The following is a 19074-nucleotide window of genomic DNA, read 5'->3' as shown; positions in this document are numbered from 1 at the left end:
AAAATGAAATTGATAAAACACAGGGATCTGAAAATCAACGTAATAACAACGGCATCAACCATCAAAAAATTGGGTCCTTGTCCCATCAACTATCAAGTAGGAGGCTGGGTCTGTTGACCTATACCGGAGTCAGCCGCCAGGGGGGGCTGCAAATGTTTTGGCTTCACTTGAGGAGCTGTGGTGTCGTCCATCTTGTATGAGTGTATCCGGCGCAGCCCGAAAACACTGAACGGGCGGGAACTTGAAAATGGAAACATTTGCGACCAAATACTTATATTACTATTGACGATGCTTTCAGAAACGTATAGCAAGCTCACGTATAATAATCGCCTGGCTGCGGTAAACCACTGAAGTAAAAGTACGCTTGTTGACAACATTAGTTGTCTGCTGTTGTTGCTACATTTCGCTAGCTTACAACAAGTTGTTGTGGCGATGGCGGACAGAAATCTGGTGCAGGACGTGAAACGTTGGGCGACAAAAGAGTTTAATTTCACCCCCGACAGCCTGCCAAATGACGGGTATTTCAAAAGGTGGGTATATAGAGTAACTCTCCCTTCCAAAGGTGCCTTAACGTAGCTGTTTTCATAAATGAAGCCAACCTTGCAGTGCTGAACAAAATGTTCGTTGTTTTCCAGGCTTTGTGTTGGGACAGGAAAGTCAATATGGAAATATCTTACCCAACACGTGTATAAAGAGAGGTCTGTATTAGTTAGTTAGTTCACACTGGAGCTCATCTGTATATGTTGCCCATATTTTTCACTCAGTCCACATCATCTCGCAATAAGTCATTTTATAACTTTAATAGCAAACAATTAAATACGACTTTTTGATTGTTTCTGTATTTTTTTCTAGGAACGTGAGGATCATCCGTGGCAACCTTCAGTGGTATCTTTTTCAACCACACATATGGATCAAAAGCCTTTACACTGGGCATGGAAACAGAATTTACTGATCCGTCAAATGACACATTTAAGCAGCAGAGAACCAGTAGCTCTGCAGTATTTGTATTTTAAATATTGTGATTACTGGACACTGTGTCTGTCTCCTGTTACAGCATGTCAACAAGCATTTGGGTGCTTTATTTCGGAGAGTTAATGCCTGTCTGTACCCTTATATTATTATTGTCTCCATTGTTCTTCATCTTGTCACTCACTATTAATGTTGCACTATTCAATAATTGCCTTAACAACATGATCTCTTAGGTACAAAGTGCTTGAAGACAAAGAGGTGACATATAGCTCGTTTTTCAACCCCTGTACTCTCCATAAATCTCCAGTGATCTCACTAACAAAACACAAAGTGGAATTTCAGTACACATAAGCCGTATTTGTAATTGCATTCTCAGTTGAAGGAAACTGATTGCCAGAGTGAGGCTGCAAAGCGGAAAGAACTGCAGAAGCAGATTGAGCAGTTGAGAGCAGAGATCAGTCACCTGGACACTCAGATCAGTGGAACAGAGGAGCAGATGGCCACACAAGGTTAGTCAATCAAATGCAGAATCAGAAAAACGCCTTGTCATTTTTATGTTAATTGCTGTATTTAGAAGTGTTCTTTTGTACCTATGTTTAGATCGTTTTCTTAATTTCTTCTTTTTATTATTGTTATACAGAGCAGTGTATCAGTAATACCTGGGCCCAGGTGGAAGACACGCAACACAGAGAGCTGCTTCTCCAGGGCTTTGGGCAGCGCTCCCTCTCTGCCCGGAAGGTGCTGTCTGATGACATGCAAAAAATCACTGAGCACTGCAAGGCTGTGGAAGAGATGACAAGGTATGGCAAAGTCTATTGTTAAAACTGAAATATGTTAGATCACATAGCAGTTTATAAAAATAAGTTCTATGTATTGTAGGAAAGCAGAGATTGAGGTGGTGTTTGATGATGAGCCTTCCAGCAGGAATGATGATGACAGTCTCAACTTCAGACCAGCAGCAGAGGCACAAGTCCTGGTAAGAGTTTTACTGAATTGGATTTAAAATGGTCTTCATCTGGCAGACAACAGAAAATGTTACTGCTGTCTATGTCTCAGCCAGAAAGCCTAATTTCCTGGCTGTAAAGCTGACACATACTGAATTGATTTCTGTTTTGCCAGCTTTCCTAAATTGCACTGAAGAAAAAAGACAACTGAGCAGCATTTTTCATTCATTTAAAAATTAAATGCAGACCAAGGTAACTGCAGTAATATGGACAGCTGGTGACAGCAATTTATTTCATTTTCCCCCTTCAGCGTGAAGTAAGAGAGCTGTGTGATGACAGGGTCCACTTCTATCAGTCTTTACAAGAGAGCGAACTTAAAACATGGCATTCCGCAGCAAATCAGTAAGGACTTCAAGAGTTACATTGTTTTATTTGATACTCATTTTTCAGTTATTTACTGCTTTACTACTTTTTTTTCACTCAGTATTACCCGTGAACAGCGGACTGCTGTGTTTCAGTACTGGCTCAGTTCTGTGGAGGTTGGTGTGTTTTAAACATGTTTCACAAAATAATATTGTACTTTAGCGTGCACCTAAATTTTAACTTTGAATACACATACTGTTGCTTGTTGTGTTTCAGAATGTGTTGGGTGGTTACCCTTCAAACCATGTGCTTTCGGTGCTGCAGTATTTAGCTACAAGAGAGCAGAAAGAATTAGAGGAGAAACTACATTCTCTGGATGTGACAATGGAGGTGACAGCTCTGCGGTGAGGGAGCCTACACATTATTGTGATTTGTTGTGTTAGGCTGTTTGAATATAGAGTTCAGTGTAACATGTCTAATTTTTGTGCTCATTGCAGTTTCCGCTATGAAAGCAATCATCTACTGGACATGTCCGCAGAGGAGGACAATGAGCTACCACCAGTCAAAACACTCTTAGAGGTGCTATACATGTGTTCACATTCACAGCAGAAGAAAACTTGTTCAAGCTTTTCCTTTGAATGATATATTTGCATTTGTGCATGTTTTATTCCAGGCTGCTTGGGAAGAGGTGGAGCAGACTTTGGTGGAGTTGGCTCAGACTCGTTCAAGAGTCAAGCAGCTCAAAAACCAGCTGGATGCCCAGAAAACGGAGGCTGAACATGAGGTGTCTGGTATTGCTGAGGAGCTTCACAATGACACCTTGGCACTGTAAGTCTACTCACTCATGTTACAGTGGCTAAGTACAATATGTGCAAATTTAGTTTCCTTTTAGTTGCACTTTTTACATGTAGTAAAGTTTTGTTTAAAACACTTTGGGTTGTTATTAGGTCTGCTTTAGAGGTGGAACTGCAGTGTGCAATGCAGGCTGCAGCCAGGGATTATATCAAAGACCACTGCATTCAGCTTGATCAACTTGCCAAAAGCCGTCAGGAGGCACTTAGAAACCTCCACTGCCAGTGGCAGAGCATTCTGGACTTCAGGGAACTGGTGGTGAGTATGAATGAAGAGAGATGGAACCTTTTTAACATTGCAAAGCGTCTTTCTTTTGGATAAAAACACTTTTTGCATATATTAAATTATAAATGATTGCATTTCATTATTTTTGTCAGTATCCCTGTAACAGCATTTAACATGTTTCTGCAGTTTCTCCGACAGGAGCAGATTAGAGGTCTGATTAAAGAAAACTCGACAGCCAAGACACAGCTCATTCATCTTCATAGAGAGGTCTGGAGGATAAATATCTAAGGCACAGAGCCCTTATTGATATGATTTTCTTTATTTTGTGGTGACATAAATGTTTTGGTTTGTTTCTATTAAAATGTTTCAGTTGCAAGAATTCATCCAGGACAAGCTTGTGCCGCAGTTTGAAGATGTCATCACTGCAGCCAACAGTCTAAGGAACTCTATTTCTAAGGAGGCTAAGCAGTTGGGAACAGTTTCACTTCCATCTCTGGATCGCAGGACTGTTGAAGGGTAAGACCCAGAGATGGTCCTAAATTGTCCAACATCCTAAAATATTTTATTGCCAATATTTGGTCATATATCACAAACAGTTCAACCAAACACTTTTCCTGCCTATTTCCCTTTGTTTGTTGCCTTAATTCATGAATTGTAGATGGACAGAGAGCAGTGCAGCGGAGAGACCAAAGAAATTGACTCATCAAGATGATGCATCAAAAAAAGCGACATCATCTTTATCAGAGTTAAATCTGCTGAATGAAAATGGAAGGTTTTTTGTTTTTGTTTCAGAATGCAAAGACTTCCTGCGTCGTGGCTGTCCATTCATCGTTTGCAGTCCCCGACCTTCAGCAGCCTGCGTCAGAGCCTGGCCTTCCCTCTTTATAAGGTGAGTATGGTACAAGGTTTTTTTTCAATCATCTTTATTTAATTCAAATTGTTAATAAAAGTTACTAATAACCGGCAGCTATCACCCTGAATATTGCAATGTAAACATAATTATTGTATAGAATACTGTCATGTATACAGGTATTGATCACAGATTGGTTGTTTGCAATAGAAGAAGTTCAGATTTTCTGCACAGAAAAAAAATGTGTACAATTCCTTGCTGTGATGTTATATGCGCTGTAAGTTAGCTAAGCTAAACAAACTAATTTTCTGTCTTACACTATAGGCTCCAGAGGAGTTGTGTTTTCAGTCTCGCTCCCAGGAGCTCGAGTTGCACTTTCTCCGTCAGTTGCTACAACTTCACTTTGCTACTAAGCAGAAAGTACAGGGGGAAACCGAGCAACTCCATGCGTCAGATCAGAAAGGTAATTGGGCGCCTTAAGAAGTGTGGTATTTCTATTTTATAGCCCCTTTCAGTTGTGGGATAAAAAGTCTGGCTTCACCAGTCAGTTGAAGTGGCAGCAATCTGTTATTTTTATGTGCTTCTCATGGCATCATCTAGTCAGTGCCATACAGCCAGGGCATGTTTATCAAATATGCCAGCCACACAACATAGGAAGTCATACATCTTCAGCCACATCTGCATGGCCCGTTTCTGCCTCCCATACTTTCTCGCCTCTACGGACAGCCTCTCTGTCAGGTCTCATTCATCATCACTCGGGTCTATATTGGCTTGGACTTCTTTATTGTAATCTTGTGCAAATAATTGTTCAGACTTTGATATACAAATGTTACTGGGTTTGGGTGGTTTAGACATAAAGTTGAAACTTCATGTCTGAAAAGACTGTGTTGCCATTTTTAGTAACAAACTACCTTCTGTCTACGGTATACTGTCTAGCTCTGCTGTCCAGAGTCATGGAGGAGGATCAGAAGCTTCTCAAGTCTTTGGTACCAAGAGTCAGAGGCCTCACCCACCTCTGTGCACAGAGCTTATCTTATGGGGATCAAGTCAAAACCGCCATCTCTTACTGGTGAGACACACTTCTGGAGTACACAGTTGATTTAAAACAGATTATCTTGCATAGTTTTCTTTCAAAAAGTCTTGAGTAAGTATTACACCTGTATGAGGAGCTTTGCTTTATGGAGTGGTTCGACAGCTTTTGTGTCTGTATCTGATTGTCTAAATAATGAGTGCAATAATAACTTTAGAGAAAAAGTGCATTTGCTGCCTAAAGTCTTTGTAATGAAAGTAACAAATAGGACTGTTGAGCAATTCAGTTTTGGTTGAATCACCTTCTGATGATACAGCATGAACAAATAGCACTGATCAGCTGTGTAAATGTTCAAAAATGACTAAAGTTTAAACTGTAACTCTTGCTTGAACCTCAGTTCCATTTGTCTTGTTCTAAACATGGATTTAGTTGTACTTGTGTTTTAAGCATACTGTAATTAAGGAGTGTTTTTTTAATGTTATATATGTTTATTTGTTCAGGTGGGATAAACCTGCCCAGCACGTCCTGCCCGAGGTCAGTAAAGGAGGACTGACTTTTCAGCAGTGGCTGCAGAGGTGGACAGTAGCAGTTACAGCCTCATAGTGGATGCCTGGGGGTTTAAACAGATGACGCAACACTGGCAGAATGACCATGCTCTAGTTTTTCATTGTGATTATTACTTTAAATATTTTTACGTGTGTCCGTCACTAATAAATCACTTTCAAACCAAACATGTCCTCATGTCTTGCTTTATATGGCAGTCAAACGTACACTGAAGTTGTTGAACCTTGTCTCTATATGTTGTGTAGGGAAGCGTTGTGTATTGTTTTTGAATAAGCTGTTCTGTTGTCGATCAGTAGCCCATTATCGATCCGTCTCAACGCTCGGTCCATCGTTGATCTTGTAACTGTGTCCAGTGTGAGGACTGAGACGATCGTTTTGCATGGAGAAACATTGTTCCTTTGTAGCATTGAAGGGGGAGTGGAGCAATCTGATTCTTGTGAACTCGGCTCCTCCCACCGCTGCGGCTGCGCAGTTCAATTTTTCACTCCCTTTTTTTCAATTTTTCACTCCTACTCTGGCTTCCGGACGCCAAGACAGACCGCTGCCGCCGAATTTAAAGAGACAGGCGATAGTTATTTTAAATACGATAAACGGCAACCATTGTCCCCGAGCTTATTTTCCGTCACTCGTTGCCTCAGCTTGTTCGATTCGATGGTGATGTTTAATCAAAGTCGCAGCGAGTAGCAGCTTGTCTGTCATCACCCTCCACTCTGCTGGATTTACCGTCCTCTCTCTACCGAGACTGTCCAGCAAGGCAAAGTAGGGTTGCTTGCTGGCAGGCTGGCTTCCCGACCGAGAGCAAGGTTTGTCGGCTAGCCAACAACTGGAGGTAACACTGAAGCTTCCCTCTTAAGTTGTGGTAGAGGCTCTCCAGCCTCCTGTCGCCCGGATAATGGCGAAGATTCAGGCGCACAGCACCGCGAAGCAAATAAACCAAATTCAAGACAAGCCTTACGTTATAACACAAAAGCAAGTGCAGCAGCAGCACTTCCAGAAGCTGAAGGTAAGAAGACAACGGCACGACAAGGGAAAAGTCCCTCAGAGTCAGAACCATTTTGTTCGTCGGATCATTGGATTTGAGGCTTTTCTCTTTCTCTCCTGTCGTCGAGAGTAGTGAAAGGGACGACTGGCTAACGTTAGTTAGCTCACTGGCCTATTAAAAGTAATTCATAGCTAAACAGCCGAACATTGATATTTAAGGGTAGACGTGGAACCTGTATTTCATTAATGAACGTGTGCTTGTGTGTGGCAGTGGAGTGACACAGTTGGGGATACTTTCCTATTTACTGTAACAGCCACACTGAGCAAACGTTAACTCAGTCCTCGGTTGTGGGAAGTTCCTCCTTGTTCGTTTTCAGCCACCCTGAACAAAGTGGAGGACGTCAGCCTGGCTAGCCAAGAACGGCTATTTCAGTTGATTAGCAGCTTCATTACACATTTCATTGTTGTCGCAGTGTTTTAAAAAAGAACGTACTGCTTTCACCAACACGACACGGTTGGCCGGGGATCAGCAGTGACTAAACGTATTGTATAAAATTGTATGCGGGTAGGTGTTGTAAGTGTTGGTGGAGTTATTATCGTCAGTTGACTGCCTGCTGGCTAACGTTAGCTACAAAAAAACCCTCCTCAGATGTGCTGTCACAATGCTTTGTGCGTACACACACACATTTTTTTTCTGTCGCTACCAGAACTAGCTCGTAGATGAGGAGAGCTGCGGAACAAAAGCAGCTCGGTGTGTCTTATATTTGCCTGATTATTTATTTATTTAGCGGTTCTTTAAACGGCGTACACTGCTAACTAGTGGATTTGTTGATGTAGCACTTTGACTGATAATGAAGAAAGCTAAAGATAACTTCCTCTGCAAAATCTCACATACAGCAATGTGAATATTCACATAACACATGCAAGTATTTATATGTGTATGGTGGCACTGGTAGAAATTTGATAGTGTTTATTAATAGAACACGTCGTAGTATGGGCAGACAGGCCATTGTCCTGTTTAACATTACTGTTTGTAGGGGAAATATGCTTGTCCACACAGTGGTGACACTGCTTTGTGATTTACTGATGATTTTGTATTTTACCTCCCTCTCTTTAGGTTGAAGATGCCCTGTCATATCTGGACCAAGTCAAAATTCGCTTTGCGAATGACCCCGGCATATACAACAAGTTTCTCGACATCATGAAAGAGTTCAAGTCACAGAGGTATCAGTGCCGAATGATGCAGAAGTTATAAGTTTTAGTTTTAGAAATGTGTTTCAAATAGTTTCTTATACAGGTCCTTAAGATGGGGATAGAGGAGCATGTGGATAAACTACACATTGCATCTTCCTCCGATGCACTTTTCAAGCATACAAGTGCCTGGTATATATTGCTCCGTCAGCCTGTTTTGATGATGATGGCTGACACAGCTTAATTTAGACAGAGTGATAAAGAAAGAAAGTTTGATTGGAAGTTTTTCCTGAGTTTCCTGTATCTCCTTCCACATTGCCAGCTTTTCGCTCATTCCTACCGTTTATACTACCTTGCCTCTCTGCCAGACCTGGATACCTCTTTGTTTAGCCTCTTTCACACTGGACAAATAACCCACTATGATCCACTAACATCTGGCCTTTGTCTGCAGTGGGAACCGGTACAATTGGCATTCACTTGCAGGCCAAATGACTGCAGCCGTTATGGGTCGTCATCAGCTCCAATTTTGATTGGCAGCAAAAATGTAACACTAGTTACCTAAAACACATGCCTTTGTCCATGACTTATGATTCTTTGCCATCACATCACATTTGACTCTTCCAGGAGCACACGTTGTTCTTTCAGTATTGACTAAGGTAAACAATATTGGAGTGCTTCTGTCATCCACACCACTAAAATGTCTTTGTCTGCTTTCTTGCACAGCATTGACACACCAGGAGTGATAAACCGTGTGTCACAGCTGTTCCATGGGCACCCAGATCTAGTCTTGGGCTTCAATGCATTCCTGCCGCCGGGGTATCGGATAGAGGTCCCTAAGAATGGGGTGGCTTTCCTTCAGTCTCCATTCTCTGCACAGGTAAGACATTCTTCCTGCTGACGTAACATATTCAAAAAAGTTATGTTTTATTTATCTGTCGAAATCTTCAGCAGTTCGTCATTTCAAATTCACTGAAAGCTACCATATGTTTAAACACACAGCTCTTTTAAATTCTTAAGAGGAAACAGGTGTTCATTGAATTTCAGCGACGTATTCTGCCTCAGTAAAAGCTGTGATGAGGGTTTCACAACAAAATGTGGTAGCAAATTTGTCTGACTGGTAGTCAAATTAGATTTACCCCCAGAGTGCGCCTTTTTGTGGATTTGTTTTGTTGAGAAACAAACATTTAGTCTGTTGACAACATCTATAATAAACGAATATAAACAATGTTTATGCAAGGTGTTTATGAAAAGCATTTTGGGGGGTCAGAATCTCTAGGTGGATAGTTTGATACATGTCAGTGTAATGCAATAACTTCCACAATAACTTTTTAAATGAGTGTTCTTGTATGATTTTTAAAAAGTGATTCAAAGCAGTTGGCTTCAGCTAAGAATCAGTTTTAATAAATTAAAACAAAAATCTGTGTACATTTTTAAACTTCACCACCTTCACTCTTTGTGTGTGGGAATGAACAACTACACACATGGAGTAGACCATTTAAATGCGAATATGTAGATATATACAAAAACATCCATATGCTTAAATCCTGTATCTCCCATTTACTTAAAAAATACCATTAAAAGTTGCAGTTATTTGACAAAAATTGAAGTCATCCTTGAAAACAAGCCATCACCATATACACTCATCACACCTAAACATAGTCTTGATTCTTATAGTTCTTTTTAGGATGCTTATTGGTCCAAATAAGTTAATGGGCCTTAACTTCATAGCTGAAGTCTCACAAGGGGTATTGTTGTGTGAGTTAGAGGGGTGGAAATCTAGTGGCCTCACGGGCTGATTTCCAATCGGTTCCATCTCAAAGCAGTGTTTTATTGTAGACTAAACTGCGACCTGGACTAGAAAGTATTTCCCCTAAAATCTTAATGGAAGTAAATACTGGTAGCCTAATGCACTCTCATATAATTTAGCTTCTCTCTAACATTGTTTACCCGTGCAGGTTTCCCCAGGACAACAAGGGAAAAGTCTGACCCCCCCTGCTGTGGCTGCGACCTCAGGTAGTGCCTCTGCCACCCACACCAAAGCTGGACAACCCCAGAACAGTGAAGTCAAGGCGGCCCCATCAGAGTCTGTATCTTCCTCGACCGCAGCAGGACCTCCAGATCCTCCCAGCAGACTTTCCCTTCCCCTGACCAGCAAAGAGGGCCAAAATCAGGCCACCACCTCATCTGTATCCCCATCTGCCTCAGAGACGAGCCCCGTAGAGTTTGATAGTGCCATCAGCTACGTAAACAAGATTAAAAACCGTTTCCTGGACCACCCAGAGATCTATAGAGCCTTCCTCGAAATTCTACACACATATCAGGTACAGCAGAAATTGTGATTTAAGTTTTAGTTGCATATTTTAGAATATAGAATAGGCAACGTGCTTTTTGGGGCTACAAGGAAGTAGTTTGTATTGTGATTGAGATGTCATCAGCACTTTTTATTTTAATAGTTCTGATTCCTCAAATGCAAACGTATTTTTTTTTACCTTTCAGAAGGAGCAGTTGGAGGTGAAGGAGAGTCGAGGCAGCCGAGGCAGCAGTGGCATGACAGAAGATGAGGTGTTTTCTAAAGTCGCCAGTCTATTTAAAGGACAGGAAGACCTGCTGGCTGAGTTTGGACAATTCCTACCTGATGCTAAGAGATCACTGGTCAGTCAAGCAACTACAGAGACACATAGATATTGTTCTGCTTTCAACATTTGTAGGAAGTCTTAGCACCAGACCAACACTTCTCGTTTTTAATTTTTTTTGGGGACTGCACAATTGAATTGCTAATGACATTTTGAATTTCTGTCCTGCTGACAGAAATGTCGTGCTGATAATGTTCACATTTAATAGTCCATGCAGCCATGCAAAACATGTGCGTTTTTCTTTTGAAAAAATAATTGAAAGTCTCAAAGTGTCAAAACATTTGATATCAGTTACTATAGATCAGGCAGGACTCGGGACATTATTTGGCAAGCTCAAGAGAAAATTCCTTGCTAAGTTTTTGAATGATTAATGGTTTTATTTCACCAATTGTTTAATTATACTCAAGTCCAGCAAAGTATAAATTTCTGCTTTCACTCCTGTAGTTCACAGGGAGTTCACTGACAGGGGGGAAAGAGCAGCTAAAAAGGCCAGAGGATGAGGACACGATAACCAAACAGAACAAGAAGAGGCCCCGGCCCATACTTCTGCAGCACATGTCACCACTGCTCAAGGTAAGTTCTTTTATGAGGAGAATCGTCCCTGGCTATGCTCCAAAGTATGCATGCTTTGGTATCAGTAACTCTGTGTATCTTTTTAAAAGCACCAATTACAATAACTGAAGCAGTCAAAATGAGTTTTTGTTTGTTTTTTTTTTAAGAAAAAAATGAAGTATTCATGTACCAAAGATCAGTCCTTTGCTTCAGTTGGCAAACATGGAGTCTTGAGAGAATTCTCCTTCTTTGATAAGGTAAGTGTGTTGTATTTCACCTTCTGTGGATCATACTGTTCTTTTGACCCACTGCCACTGCATGTCTTTTTTTAAAACTTTCTCTATTTCTGTCATTTCATGGTTAATTTCAGGTTCGTCGACTATTTAAAAGCCAGGAAGTGTATGAGAACTTCCTGCGCTGCATCGCCTTGTTTAACCAGGAGGTGGTTTCAGGAGCTGAACTGCTGCAGCTAGTCACTCCTTTCCTGGGGTACGTGGATGCAGAGAGTGCAGCTGGATAAATGTGTGAAATGGCTGGGTAAAATGAGGAAACATTGAATAAATGAATTATTACTCTAGCTGCAGGGGCCTGACCAAACTATAGACACTAGGGAATCATCATGTAAAAAGGGTTTTTGTTATTAATGCAGGACAAAGCAACACATGTAAAAAAGGTAGCTTTTAGTGAAAGGCTTTAAGGTCTGTTTAAAATTATATCTATATGGTACTGATCTATCATTTTATAAATTTAAACATGATAGAACACTTGCCTTTAGGTCAGATGGTGTTCTTCTGCTTTACCTGTCATTCATCATCCTTATCCTTTCCTTCCAGGAAGTTTCCTGAACTATATACACAGTTCAAGTCATTTCTAGGGGACAAAGAGCTCTCTCATGCTGTGTCGGGGCTGTCGGATCGTTACATGGAGGGGGGAGGGGGCAGGGAGGTAGATTATGCCTCCTGCAAGCGCCTTGGGTCCAGCTATAGAGCACTTCCCAAGACCTACCAGCAGCCTAAATGCAGTGGGCGCACTGCCCTATGCAAGGAGGTATGGCGACTTTCATTTTAAAATGTCACTTGATCGACTGTTGGATCTGTTTTTGTAATTTTAGTGTTTATTTAGTGTCAGTTGCCAGGTCTTGAGGTTTAAATGCAAAAGTTATTTCTATCTTGAACGCATTTGTACATGAAGCCTCCTTTGTTTCTAGGCTTTCTACTAGCAGTTTTATTTTTATTCTGATGTATTGAACATTAGAACATCACATATAGAACAGTACTGCCACCTATAGACCACTGAAATAGGACCAGAATGTGTGTTTGGTCATCCATGTGATTGTGAAACAGCATACAGAGGCACGTGCATACAAGTACAACCAAAACAGGAACCCACTGAAGTCCTTATCAGTATGTATCACGTATGGTGCTAGAGACAAGGTTATCTTTTTGAGTGTTAACTTTAAAACATCTTTGTGTTTGTAGGTATTGAACGACACCTGGGTGTCTTTCCCCTCTTGGTCAGAAGACTCAACCTTCGTCAGTTCAAAAAAGACTCCTTATGAGGAACAGCTGCATCGCTGTGAGGATGAAAGATTTGAGGTATGTACATTGTGAGATTTCTGTTTATGTTCCTTGTAAACTTTTTGCTCTGTGTCACTAACACTGTCTCCAACACCTGTCTTTAGTTGGATGTTGTCCTGGAGACAAACCTGGCCACCATCAGGGTGTTGGAGAGTGTCCAAAAGAAGCTGTCCCGCCTGTCACCAGAAGACCAGGACAGATTCAGATTAGATGACTGCCTAGGTGGCACCTCTGAGGTCATCCAGCGCCGTGCTGTGTATCGTATATATGGCGACAAAGCCCCTGAGATCATTGAGGGACTGAAGAGAAGTCCCGCTACCGCTGTGCCTGTAGTACTGAAGAGGTTAGTACAGTTTTTCTGTTTTGAGTGTGATGTCTTTACTGATCTTATCTCAAATCCTCACCTCACATGTTGTGTGCAGTGATAAAGCTATGAAAGCTTATGCCATTTAGTCAGAGAGCGTTTTTCAAACGCTTCATTTACATGTGCAAAGGTATAATATAAACATAAACATAAACATGGTTGCATAAAACTGCATTTTCTGTCCAGGTTGAAAGCTAAGGAGGAAGAGTGGAGAGAGGCCCAGCAGGGGTTCAATAAGATCTGGAGAGAGCAGTATGAAAAGGCCTACCTGAAGTCTCTTGACCATCAAGGAGTCAACTTCAAACAGAACGACATGAAGGCTCTCCGGTCAAAGAGTCTTCTCAATGAGATTGAAAGCATCTATGATGAGGTAAATCTTCTAATCTTGTATTTTGCATGAAAATGATGAAAAACGAATTAGGTGTAAAGCACCCGATTACATCTTGAGGGGAATTTCTTCAAATATTCATTTGGACTTTATGATTAACTGAGAACATTTAAAGACAAACTTTCTTACAGATGTCAAATATGTTACAGTTTGGATGTGATAGGTCACATCTGAAAGTTCAGTTTCACTGTGACTTTGTAAAAACCCGTGAATGATATTTCTTCAAGTCCTCCTCTATATAGACATCAGACATGGATGTTAACCGCAACATAACTGGCTGCTTTGTAGCCACACCATAGCTTCCACATCAGTTTTTGCAGGAATGTTCATTTCTCTGAGGCCAGTGAAACTGAATCAGTAAATGTCACATTACATTTTTATCATTATCTTCTGTTCATCTTAGCGTCAGGAGCAGAGCACAGAAGAGGGCGGAGTCGGCCAACAAGGCCGTAATGGCTCTGGGGCAGCCGCATCCAGTGAGCCTCACATGGTGTTTACATACGAGGACAAACAGATACTAGAGGACGCCGCCTCGCTCATCATCTACCATGTCAAACGGCAGCCCACCATCCACAAAGATGACAAGGATCACATCAAGCGCATCATCCAGCACTTTGTCCCTGACCTGTTCTTTTCTCGCCGTGGAGAGCTCAGTGACACAGAGGAATGGACAGATGAAGAGGCTGAGCCTGAGGAGGGAGGAGAGAGAGGAGGCGGAGCAACTGCAGGTGCAGGAGGAAATGGTAATTCTAATAATGCACCATCAGCAGCCTCAGGTGGTCAGTCTCAACCCCAACCTGCTCAAACACAGTCCCAGACCCAGTCCCAACCACAGCAGCACCTAAACGGTGAATCCAGGAGGAGGCGCTGCAGCCCATCCCAACCCGCAGACACAGAGGTCTCCACCACCTCCAGTAGCATGAGCCAACCTGCAGGAACAGCTGCATCCACCCCTGGGTCTACACCCATGGAAACGAGTTCAGGTGCAGCTGGGGAGAAGGTGGACCTGCGTGATCCTGAAGCAGAGCACCAGAAGGAGCTGGATGGCGTTTACAACCTTTTCTTTGTCAACAACAACTGGTATTTCTTCTTGCGGCTGCACCAGACTCTGTGTTCAAGGCTCCTCCGGGTTTACCGACAAGCTGAACGACAGCTGCTGGAGCACCGAGCTGAGCAGAGCAGAGAGAGGCTGCTGATGGCAGAAGGGAGGAGAGAAAAGGCATGTGACCTTGCCATGGAGCTCCGCCTCAAACAGCCCAGTAAGTTTAGCTCTGCTAGTTCTACAATTCTTAAAGTGGGTATTATCAAAGTTTGTTTCTGTATGGACAAATAAGCTAAGTGTAAGTGGTCTTGTGCTATACTGTATTGTGATAAATTGAGTTGAGGCGATATTTAATAAATATTTAATAAAAAGTGCAAATTTGTTAAGAACCAGTTAAGATCGATGTCATGAACCACCAGAAAATGTCCATCAAGCTGTAGGTGATGTCCAGTGTACCCTAGCTAACTTTCCTCCAAATCCCTCCAAATTTTTGCAACTTGGAAAAATGTAATTAAAGTTGTTGTCTTAGCTGTTAATCCCTACTTTTCGTTAAAAATCCTGACAACCTTAAGAAAGTTTGTGTCACTTTACTAACCACTGTAACAAATGTCATGTTTCTTTACCACAGGCGAGGTGGAGCTGGAGGAGTACTACCCCGCCTTCTTGGATATGGTCCGCAGTCTGCTTGATGGCAATCTAGACTCTACACAGTATGAAGACACACTGCGCGAGATGTTCACCATTCATGCCTACATCGGCTTCACTATTGACAAGGTCATCCACAACATAATTCGGCAGGTAAGCAAAATGTACACTTTTACACTTGGCTCTCACTTTAGACAATTTAACACATCCATATTGTAATATTCCATCTGTTTCACTTCAGCTGCAGCACCTGGTGAGCGACGAGGTGTGTCTGCAGGTGGTTGATCTGTACCTGGCTGAGAGGAAGCGGGGGGCAGCTGGAGGGAACCTGTCCTCGCAGTGTGTGAGAGCAGCCTGGGAGACCAGCTACCAGTGGAAAGCTGAGAGAGTCATGGCTGAAGAGAATTGCTTCAAGGTAAGTCCCTGTAAATGTAGCTCAGGATAGAACATTTGTCCTTGATGCTGTGCTGTTTTACTTTTTGTTATATGAGCCTTCACTTTGTAGAATTATGCTATTCAGTGTAAATGTCAGTGCCCAGAAAAATGGTAATGGTTGTTAGGGAGTGTTTTAGGGACAAAGATCATGATTGTAGCATAAGACTGCTTTAGGCTGCTTACAAAGATCATTTTCAGTTTTAATTTCTATGTCACAAATGGGGCCTTCGCTTGACTACAGCCAGTTGTACCACAGTACCATAAGCAGTCCTTGTGAGTTTGAAAATATATGTATTTTGGGGGTTATTATAATCTCTAGATGTAAAAGTAGAGCTGCAGTCTGTATAAAATATGATTATGGGGTCAATTGTAAGCACTCGTCTGTCAAAGCCTGAGAACAGATAAAGGACTTCTTTATATCCAAGTTAATTCACATATGTCTGTATTGTTTGTCATCAGGTGATGTTTATCCAAAACAAGGGTCATGTGACGATGACCATTGAGCTTCTGGACACTGAGGAGGCCCAGGCTGATGACCCACTAGATGTTCAGGTATTTATACACTCCTATCCACACAGAAACTTTGAAATGAATAATCTGACTCTGGTTAAACATTGATGTGATTTACTGTAACATGCTCTGTTCATCCCTCAGTGCCTGTCAAGCTACATGGAGCAGTTTGTAGGAACAGAGTCCAGTCTGTGCTCGCAAGCAGAGGGCTACTTTTTCAAACCTGTATTTCTGCCTAGGTAGGTTTTAACATGCTGAGGATATATGGATAGATATATTCATTAACTGGTTACTGTCAGGCTGTGTGTACAGACACAAGCCCTGTCATTACTGCATGAAAAGTAAAAGCAGTAAGACCTTTTTCAAGAAAAGATTGAATTTTTGCACACTATTAGTACTACACTTTTCTCAGCATAATTTCTGTAATATTTATTAGCATTGGCACTTATAAATAATTGGCACCGAAATGATTATGAATCATCTGTCTCAACTAAAACTAGTGTATGTTCTTCAGAACTGTATTTCTGCAGAGCTGGTTGTTGGACACGCTGTATTTAAATATGTAGCTGAAGGAGAAAAAATGTCTGCTTGAAAAATAATGTAATGTTCAATCTGAGACAGATTATTAACAGCATACATCTGTAGCTAAGGTCACGGCTCCTGCTCACATTTTCTCAGTCAGTTGTCAGCCTATAATAATGTAAAATATTATGGGCTGTAAAAAAGTTTTTCAAAGGTTTGCTCCCACAAGTATGTGTCAATGCACCATCACATCACAGATAGGGCATGTAAAGTCCGACTGGGTCATTTTGAGATATGGTCTAATGAATGTGTCTCGTCTGTCAGGAACTTGCGTCGTTTCCGTCGCTGGCAGGTGCGACAGGTGGAGGCGATGCGATGCAGGAGAGAGTGGCACCGCCAGCTGGGCGTGGAGAATGCTGGGAGTCTAGACTGTCGGTTTAAACTCAATACTCATAAGATGGTGTTTGTCATGAACTCCGAGGACTACATGTACCGCAGAGGAGCACTGGTCAAAGCCAGGAAGGTAGGCTGGGGTTTAATTGTAGACATGATGTTGCATCTGTGCTGCCCTTCTTGTTAGATTCTGTCTTACAGATGAGGCTCTGACATTTTTCCCCCTTCCTCTGCAGTCTCAGCACAGAGTGGCATCAAGCCAGCATGAACGCTTTGACAAGTGGCACCAGGGCTGGCTGGCCAGTCACGTTACAGCGTCGGCTGAGCGCTCAGTGCAGAACTGGCTGATGGGTGAGGAGGAGGAGGACCTCATCCCCTGCAAGACTACCTGCCTGTCAACCGAAGTGAAAGGGCAAGCGGTCAACAGATACCAGGTTCTTTACAGCAGTAGCAAAGCCCCTTCCTCACCGTAGAGGCCGCACAGAGATGGACACACACACAGTACGCACACACAGGTAAATGCATGGACTTAAAGGACATCTGCACACTAAACATAAATGGCTGCAGTCTCTACTTTCTACCTTCCTCCATGTGGTCACTCATTCACTTTCACTCACAGCTAAAGAAACTGGCAGTGAATGAGTGTAGAGTAAGGAGTGATGATGGGGAGACGAGGACCAACAGACAGTGAAGTAATCAATAAGAGTGAACTCTGTCCTCTGGGACAAAGCTGGAGACAAACTGCACAAACAGAGTTCATATTTGTCAGCATCTTCATCACTCTAGCTTCTCTGGTGGCACTAAAGTGGGTATGACTGACGACAGACTGTTGATCAGACATGAGATCATGGAATTTCTTTCAGAAATGTGAATGTCTGTTTTCTTTATTTTTTTAAGTGTAGTTTTTAGCTTCTAAAGCCAGAGAGCCTTCTGCTTGTTGGTTGGTTTATGTGTGTTTAAATGGAGAGACAATGGTAAACGTGTGTATGTATGTGTATCTTGCTCTCTTCATTTTGTTGGTTTGTAGGCCCAGTGGAGGCTCTACAATTAAAGTAACTGCATTATTGCTGTATGTGCATATATACAACAGGGACCCTGTATTTTATATATGCATCTACATGAGTTGATTGATTCATCTAAAGATCATGTGGTTCCTTACAGTGTTTGCTGTCAGCCAACTATTGATGTTTGTGTTTCGATTTTTTGTATTTTTCCCCTTTCTTGTGTTGTAGCTTAACAAGTTATCACCAGGGCAACAAGGTGTCCTTAAATTTAATTGGTTATATTGATGAAGCAGTCAAATTATGTATCATATTCATGATTTCACCAAATGTTTACTTTGCATCGTCCTTTTTTTGCATACTGACATTGAAAATAAAAACAAAATATCAGTGTTAAAAATAGAATGTATAACATTTATCCTGTATCAGTTATAAAATAAACAACCTAGTTGTGACCTTCTTAGAGGTTGAGTTGACAGGTTGATTGTTGCATTCAGAGAAGATAAACACATCAGCAGACTCAGTTGATGCATTGTCTAGTAAATATAAATGACGACTATAACGATTATAAATGGGATATATTTAAATCTTCAACTGTATGTAGAACAAACTCAAAGTTACCCTAAGCCTTTAAAAAAAGTATCATCCGATAATCATGTTTTTCAGTGCAAGTGACGCATCCTTATACCTCCTTCAAAGAGGCTGGCGTTTTGGATCTCCAAAGAGTTAGGATAATGACCATGGTGTTGTGTTGTAGTGACAAAACATTTTTCACTAAACTCTCCTGCTGTTTTGTAGTCAAACCTGTTTAATGGAAGAAGGCTACATTACAAGATCAATGGATGTCATTTGGATTGAAAACAATCACGTGTTGTGATTTTGGTCAAACTTCTGTTCTTAGATCCACAACCCTATAATTTACTACACTAATGATCAGAAAGCCCTTTGGTGAGTCCTCTTAAGCAGGGCCATATTGAGGTGGAGAACAGAGAACAACTCCTTTATTGCAGAGAGGTTGTGTTGGATTAAATTTAAAGCAATAT

The 19074-nt window shown here is 41.6% G+C and overlaps 2 protein-coding genes across 4 annotated transcripts; both read left to right on the top strand.

The window, feature by feature from the left end:
* The first annotated feature begins 205 nt into the window (after positions 1-205).
* haus5 (HAUS augmin-like complex, subunit 5) lies at positions 206-5964 on the top strand. The gene is made up of 19 exons (XM_028404425.1): positions 206-530; positions 636-698; positions 853-885; positions 1203-1227; positions 1346-1478; positions 1610-1769; positions 1849-1945; positions 2224-2315; positions 2398-2452; positions 2553-2680; positions 2774-2855; positions 2950-3104; positions 3224-3386; positions 3540-3620; positions 3724-3869; positions 4146-4242; positions 4528-4666; positions 5140-5272; positions 5734-5964. The coding sequence occupies exons 1-19, from the start codon at positions 433-435 to the stop codon at positions 5834-5836; spliced, it is 1983 nt and encodes a 660-aa protein (XP_028260226.1). The 5' UTR covers positions 206-432; the 3' UTR covers positions 5837-5964.
* A 355-nt stretch (positions 5965-6319) lies between these two features.
* sin3b (SIN3 transcription regulator family member B) lies at positions 6320-18494 on the top strand. 3 transcript variants are annotated; one of them, XM_028404001.1, is made up of 20 exons: positions 6320-6800; positions 7896-8002; positions 8693-8846; positions 9925-10290; positions 10466-10621; positions 11047-11175; positions 11322-11411; positions 11525-11643; positions 11988-12201; positions 12633-12749; positions 12836-13074; positions 13282-13465; positions 13887-14742; positions 15154-15323; positions 15412-15585; positions 16065-16157; positions 16260-16354; positions 16962-17160; positions 17267-17545; positions 17650-18494. In XM_028404001.1, exons 1-19 carry the CDS (start codon positions 6690-6692, stop codon positions 17501-17503), a joined length of 3810 nt encoding a protein of 1269 aa, XP_028259802.1. In that variant the 5' UTR covers positions 6320-6689; the 3' UTR covers positions 17504-17545; positions 17650-18494. The 3 variants fall into 3 exon arrangements, with proteins under 3 accessions (XP_028259802.1, XP_028259801.1, XP_028259803.1); XM_028404000.1 differs by having other exon boundaries at positions 17267-18494; XM_028404002.1 differs by lacking the exon at positions 6320-6800 and adding an exon at positions 6830-7343 and having other exon boundaries at positions 17267-18494.
* Positions 18495-19074: the final 580 nt, after the last annotated feature.

The sequence above is a fragment of the Parambassis ranga genome, chromosome 4, assembly GCF_900634625.1.
Source record: "Parambassis ranga chromosome 4, fParRan2.1, whole genome shotgun sequence".
Lineage (NCBI taxonomy): Eukaryota > Metazoa > Chordata > Actinopteri > Ambassidae > Parambassis > Parambassis ranga.
Note: the sequence above shows the minus strand (reverse complement) of the source record. Positions and strands in the feature narration are given on the sequence as shown.

What these genes read in the sequence shown, in the direction of transcription:
- haus5 (XM_028404425.1), top strand. Translation starts at nt 433, where the DNA reads ATGGCGGACAGAAATCTGGTGCAGGACGTGAAACGTTGGGCGACAAAA. An exon ending in GCTGTGGAAGAGATGACAAG is followed by an intron (nt 1,770 to 1,848) that starts GTATGGCAAAGT and finishes TATGTATTGTAG; the next exon opens with GAAAGCAGAGATTGAGGTGG. An exon ending in TGGCATTCCGCAGCAAATCA is followed by an intron (nt 2,316 to 2,397) that starts GTAAGGACTTCA and finishes TTTTTCACTCAG; the next exon opens with TATTACCCGTGAACAGCGGA.
- sin3b (XM_028404001.1), top strand. Translation starts at nt 6,690, where the DNA reads ATGGCGAAGATTCAGGCGCACAGCACCGCGAAGCAAATAAACCAAATT. An exon ending in GTGAGGATGAAAGATTTGAG is followed by an intron (nt 12,750 to 12,835) that starts GTATGTACATTG and finishes ACCTGTCTTTAG; the next exon opens with TTGGATGTTGTCCTGGAGAC. An exon ending in GCTCCGCCTCAAACAGCCCA is followed by an intron (nt 14,743 to 15,153) that starts GTAAGTTTAGCT and finishes TCTTTACCACAG; the next exon opens with GCGAGGTGGAGCTGGAGGAG.